Source organism: Myotis brandtii, unplaced genomic scaffold, assembly GCF_000412655.1.
Source record: "Myotis brandtii unplaced genomic scaffold, ASM41265v1 scaffold469, whole genome shotgun sequence".
NCBI lineage: Eukaryota > Metazoa > Chordata > Mammalia > Chiroptera > Vespertilionidae > Myotis > Myotis brandtii.
In genome coordinates, this window is record NW_005367911.1 from 198,357 (window position 1) to 204,880 (window position 6,524).

General features: G+C 51.8%; 1 protein-coding gene across 1 annotated transcript in view; it reads left to right on the forward strand.

Moving 5' to 3' along the window:
- The window catches only part of MEOX1 (mesenchyme homeobox 1), an 18,918-nt gene extending 14,081 nt beyond the window's left edge, over positions 1-4,837 (forward strand). Inside the window, exons 2-3 of the mRNA XM_005875656.2 lie at positions 1,540-1,712; positions 2,848-4,837. Coding sequence (XP_005875718.1) covers positions 1,540-1,712; positions 2,848-2,970 — 296 coding nt within the window. The 3' untranslated portion in view covers positions 2,971-4,837. The remainder of the gene's footprint in view (positions 1-1,539; positions 1,713-2,847) is intronic.
- The last annotated feature ends 1,687 nt before the right edge of the window (positions 4,838-6,524 follow it).

A 6,524-nucleotide genomic window follows, 5' to 3' on the forward strand; every position in this document is an offset into this window, starting at 1 on the left:
CGCCCAAATCGCTTTACCCGGCGCCTCCCCGCGCCCCGGGGCCGCCACGCCTGGCTCCCCGCCGAGTAACGAGGGGGCGGAGGACAAAGATCCTGATACACAGGAGAAGGGAACTAGCAAGCGGGGTTGACGGGTCTCTACGTCCCCACCTCTGCGGGGGGCGGGGGGTGCTGCTTGGCCCGGAGGGTGGGCGGCCTCCACCGTCGGTCGCCTCAGCCTCTGAGAGCAGATGATCTTCCCCAAAACACGCACAACCAGGTGGGGATGCAGCCTCGAAGGGGCAGGGGGTTGGGGTGCAGCTTTCAGCAAAGCCCCGACTGCGAGGCACGGCCGGTCTATAAAACCAGGACAAGGAAGTGAGACTTCCCAACCGCGGAGCCTGCAGGAAGGGTGGCTCCTGCGCCCGCACCAGCCACGCGGCCCCCATTGTCGGCTCCCGGTGCAGGTGTGTGCTCTCCTTCCTGCCCTTCCACCCGCCTCCGCTAAACGCGAAGGGAGAGCCCCTCTTACCCTGCTCGGAGGTAGCAGCATACAGTCCCTTCATTCGTTCAGTACTTGGCAGTTTGTAAACCCTTCCTACTTACGTTTCATTTGGACAGAATGTGAGTCAAGCTGCCTGGGCTTGATGGCTGCCTCCGCCATTCACTGACTGGTTGTACTTGGATGCACTCGGGTCAGCTGGCATCACTTCGCTGTGCTTAGCTTCCTGGTCTATAAAACAGGGCTAATACTAGAACTCATGTAGGGGGGTTATTGTGAGGATGAAGTGACTGGTGCATGTACTGTGCTGGTCCCTGCACCCTGTTAACAGTTATGATGGAGTGAGCCTCCTTCATAGATGAACTTTCCAGACTCCTCCAGGTGTCAAAGGGCAAAAGAAGCTTAAAGCAACACTTTTTGACTGACAGGTGCACACAGCGCCCCTAGAGATCTTGCTAAAATGCAGATTCTGATTCAGTACATGGGGGTGGGCGCTGTCTGAGATCCTGCAAGTCTGACCAGCTCCCTGCTGATGCTGCCACCAGAACACCCTGTTAGCAAGATCTCAGGGCCAGGGCAGTGGTTTGTAAACTTGACCGTGAGTCAGAATCACCTGGAGGGCTTGTTAAAACGGATCTCTGGGCTCCACTCCCAGAGCCTCTCATTCAGTGGGTCTGGGGTGAGTGAGGCCCCAGGACCTGCATTTCTAACGGTTGATGTTGCTGAGGACAGAGAACCTGTTTTAGAGCACCTTGCCCACGACTAATGCCAAGCTGGGGGGTGAGCTGGGTTTTATTCCCAAAGGCAGCTTCTTGTGCTTTGGGAAGAAAACCGTGGGGGTGAGGGAGCTGGCACCTAAAGTTGGGAGCCAAAAAACTTCCCATTTCTCAGGGGGTTAAGACACTCGAAGGAAAGATAAAGGGACAACGTGGGTTCTTTCTCAGCATCCTTTCAAAGTAAGAGAGACAGGAAAAGGCTGCCCGGCTGCTTCGTGACCAAAGAAAGGGAACCGAGGCCCTTGAGGTTTACGTCTTCCTGTTTGGGGCCCTCTCTCCCCAGACAACCAGGAGAACCGAGGAAAACCGGAGGGCGGCAGCAAGGCCCGCAAGGAGAGGACGGCCTTCACCAAGGAGCAGCTGCGGGAGCTGGAGGCCGAGTTTGCTCACCACAACTACCTGACGCGGCTCCGGAGATACGAGATCGCCGTGAACCTGGACCTCTCCGAGAGGCAGGTGGGAGCTCTGGGGACGCCGCTCCTCTTCTGGGCATCCCTCCTCTCCTTGGCTCTCTCACCCCCTCCCTTCCCACCACCCCTCCCTGAGTCTCCACGTCTTCTCCCTCTGCCCAGGCCAATGGACCTCAACTGTGGCTGTACCTGGGAATCACCTGGGGAGATTTTAATAACACTGATGGGACTGGTTTTATGGGACTGGAATAGAGTTCAGGCACCAGAGTTTTTTAAAGGTCCCCCAGGGTGATGCTCACGTGCATCCAGCATTGGAGCCTCTGATCTGGTTATTCTCAAACTGAAGTGCGATTGGAATCACCTAGGACTAGGTGCTTGTTTAAAGAATGTGGATCTGGGAGCTCCAGAGAGTGGCTTTGCAATAATAACGAGGGGGCCTGGGATCTGCATTGCTAATAAGTTCTGCAGGTGGTTCCGGTACGGGGCTGGTTCCTGGGCACACACTGAGAAGAACTTCCTAGCCCTTTGTTTGGGCTTTCCCTTAGAGCATTCCACCCACACCCATGCTCTGACGTAGAGTAAAGTATACTAATAATAATGATGATAATAACAATAGTATTTGATAGCGCTCTGCCAGAGTCCTGGATTTAGAATCAGAAGACTTAGATTCAAATCCTGCCTCTACCACTTCCTAGCCCTGTGACCCTTGGGACATGTCTCCCACCCCTTCTGGGTCTCCATCTGTAAAACAGGTCATCACCCCACTCTTGATGAAGCTCCGATGAGAAGATGTGCAAAGCAGAGTTACTAAGCTTTGTAAATGTGCCTAAAGATGAGGCTGGTCAACCTTTGCTCCCAGGCCCTTGGGTCACAGAAGCTAGAGGGAGGGGGTAGTAGCACAGGAAGGGCGGGGCATGGGAGAGGGGGTGGAGCCAATGACGAGTGACTTGTAGAAACTGCCCCCATGTGTGCCTAGGACTTTTTTTTATCTGGAGACACAAGGCGGGCCTCTGAGCAGATTGGTGTGTCCTCCCTTTGGTCTCTGTTCCTGGAGCCTCTGGAGGAGTGAGGAGGGACAAGCAGTGTTGAGAGCTGGGGTCCCGGGAGCTGCCCCCTGGCCAGCTGGAGCATCAGCTGGGGTGGTCCTTGTCTTGACCCGGCTCCTTTGCTTCCTCTGTCAGGTCAAAGTGTGGTTCCAGAACCGAAGGATGAAGTGGAAGCGTGTGAAGGGGGGTCAGCCCATCTCCCCTCATGGGCAGGACCCCGAGGATGGGGACTCTGCAGCGTCTCCAAGTTCAGAGTGAGATTCTCCATGGAGAATAAAAGACTGAGGACGGAGCCCCTACCCAGCTCCCCCAGCCCAATCCCACTGTCACCTTCTTCCACCTACCCCAGGGCAGCCTTTCCACATCTTGCAGTGACCCTTGGATATGAAGCTGCCTAGTGTTTCCGGGAGCCTTGCAGTTTTCCAGAAAGTTCTGTCCAGCATTGCTGTCTTAGCTACCCCTTTCCCAGGGCCTTTTCTTCCCACAATTCTTGTGACTCATTCAGCGGCCAGGTCAGACCTGAGTGAATCCGGGGAGCAACTCCGGGGACACTCCTTCTTGGGGTCTCTTGGCTGCTGCCCACACCTTCCCCTCCCACCTCCTCCTACATCGGCCAGGCCTCCTCCAGGTCTGAACACCACCTGGCCTGCTGGGAGAGGAGCCTTGGGACCAGCTGGTGACTCATGAAAGCTAATGCTTCACAAGAAAGGAAATGACTGAGACAGACACACACACACCGAGACCACCTTTCCTTTCTGGGCTCTATAGCTGAGCCTTTGGGGGCCCTGAGTTGTCCCCAAACCCCTGGGAAAATCAGTGTGAGGAGGGCTGAGGACAGAAACTCAGCTGCTGCAAATCAGAAACCATCCCTGCCTCCGAATGTGTTGGCTGTTAGGTGGGCAAGTGTATTAGCACTGGCTGGAAGAAGACAGCGGGGAAAACATCCTGGTGTACATCTCTGTGGTCCTGTACAGGCCCGTTCACACTGGCTTAACTTGTGGGGGGGCGGGGGGGATGAGAATGGACCCCAGGACACCACCTGCTTTTTCAAAATTAATTCAGAAATACAGCTGGGGCTGTTGAGCAGCGTCCAGAACAATGGAGCAGGTATTCCTTTTAAATCCACAACTTCTGGATTGAAAAACTATCCAGATGCTCGCATTATTGAACCGAGGGCTGGAAAGTGTCCCCTGTGTTCTCGGGCTGCTGGGCAAGGGGCTGGAAATGTTGAACCCGGGAGAGCAAGGTTCCCCAGCTGCAGAGTCCTGTGCTTTCACAAGATTAACTGCAAATGGGGACAACAAAGCAACCCCCCTTTTCTCCACGGGATGCATTTGAGCCCCTCCGCTGTGTACCACACAAATGCTACTTTTATGGGAGGAGCTGCTAAGTTTATGGGTGTGGACTGCCCATGTCCTCTGGGGTGACAGTCCAGGACTGATGGCCGAACAGCCTGGGACAACTGAAGCCTTGGAGAGGGACCCCCTGCCGGCCCCAGCGCTCCATCTCCCGTACCAGCTGCTGTCGCAGAGGGAGGTCAGCAAGAGTTTGGATCTCTTGTATGTATATTTAATCATTCACTTGTAAAAAGAACCCCACCTCCCCCTCCCAAAAGGACGACTGTGGTGGGAAATGATCGCCAAATGAGATGGCTGGTTAGAGCATGCGTAATTTCTTTCTAAATCATACTTCATCTATTTTCTTAAGATTACATCAAGGTAACTGTGCGAGGTCAATTCACTTAGTAAGAAAACGCTTGGAAAAATAAAATCAATAAAAGAGCAAAGCGCCCACACCTTTTTCCTTGCGGAGCTAAGAATCACAGCTCTGTGTGCAATCCTCCGGTGCGCCTGTGATGATGGACCAATGTGTAGAAGCAACAAAAAGGGGGAGCAGTCATCTAGAACAAGGTAGCCCCCTTTAGGATCTTCAGAATGGGGGCAGGGGTGCAAATGTAATGGTTGCCTAAAAAACAAAAATCTTTCTCCCCATACAAACTGCATTGTCTTATTTCCCATTGTAAAATGTTAGCTTTCAGCTTCCTTATCCTCTGGCTTATTGAATAGTCAAAGTTCTGTATACAAAAGATGAACTCTTTTGTTAATAAAGAAATCTTGACCATAAACTAACCATCCCTAATTTTTAAAATCAAAGTTTGGAGGTTTTGTTTTTCAGGGTAAAACAATATACGTCAATAGTAATAAAAATAACACAAGAAAAAAAAATGTCCCTAATTCTATGTCTTTTTAGTTAAAAAATATTTGTCTCACTGAGATGTCAATGATGGACATACTAGGACTGGCTCGAGAGGGGAGGGAGGGAGGGATCCAGGAGAGGAGACCTGGCCAGTTATTGGCTTTGAGGCCATGGGCAGAGACCAGAAATGACATCATCAGGAGCTGGCAGAGGAAAGCAGACCCACCAAAATCAAGGTGCCACAGAGAAGGTTCAGGTCCAAAACTAAGCAAAACAGACCCCTTCAAGGACTCTAACACTCCCTCCTAGCTTCAATCCAGTAGCTTCAGAGGACATTGGCCTCTCTCGGTTTCCTCATCTTTCCAGAATGTTCCTTCTATGTCTCCAGGTAGACCCCTTTCTCAATGCTGTTGACCCCCTGCTGGTTCTCCTTCTGTCCACTGCCTTCCCCCTCCTCAAGCTCTCCCAGATGATCCCATCTACCTACATTTTTCTATTGTGGTAAAATATACAAAACATAAAATGTCAACCATTGTTCAAGTACAGTTCTGTGTCATTAAGTACTGTCACATTGTTGTGCAACCATGGACACTTTCCTCTCCCGAACTTTTTCATCTTCCCAAACAAATTCTGTGCCCGTTAAATATAACCACCCTTCCCTCCTCCTTTCCATCTACCTACATCCATACAGTGTTTACTCCGTGTTGGGCACTGTTCTAAGGGGTGGCACTGGTATTCCTGTCTTATAGACGAGATAACTAGGGCAGAGCCAAGGTGACTAAACCCCCAGGTTTTATAGCCTGTTAGTGGCTGTGGTGGAGCATATGATGGGGCCCAATTAGTCTCCTCCTTCTCCACTAGGGGAATACAGCCCCCTGGCCATTGCCAGAGGCTGTACCTCCGAGGGGAGGAAGGTACTTCTCTGCGTCACTGAATCCAGGCTTGTTCCTGTGACCTGCTTCGGCCAATAGAAAGTGAGCAGAAGCGCCGGCAGAAGTTTTAGAGCCATCCTGTGTCTCTGCCATTGCTCTTTTCCCTCTGAATGTGGCTGAGAGGAATTCCACCAATAGCCTGGGCTGCAGAACCCACGACCTTCATATATGTCAGTGAGGATATAAAAGTCTGTTGTAAGCCTCTGGGATTTGGGGGTCATTTGTCACCGCTGCACCACCTCATGAAAACTGACTGTTGCAGTGATGACATTGGGATTTGAATCCTGGCATTCTGGCATCTGGCCAGCACTTCCCTATACCCCACCTGGGAGCTTCAGGTTTCATATTCCTCTGCCTACTTCCCTTTGCTACCTGGATGGCTACAGGCACCTCGAACTTAAAATACCTGAAGGGGGAGTCTCCATTCCCTCGATGAGGCTGGCTCCTTGGCCTGCATTCTGAATCCTGTATTGTAGTTGGCAACACAACAACCTACCCATTCACTCGTACTGGAATCCTGGGACGCATCCTTGATGCTCACTTCTTGGCTTTGCAGAATCAATCAATTACCTGGTCCTGCTCACTTCACTTCCTATGTAGATCATTCTCATACCCACTGCGTTCTTGATCTTTGCACCACCATGGCCTTTGTTCAGACTGCCAACATCTTTCAAAGTTGTGGCT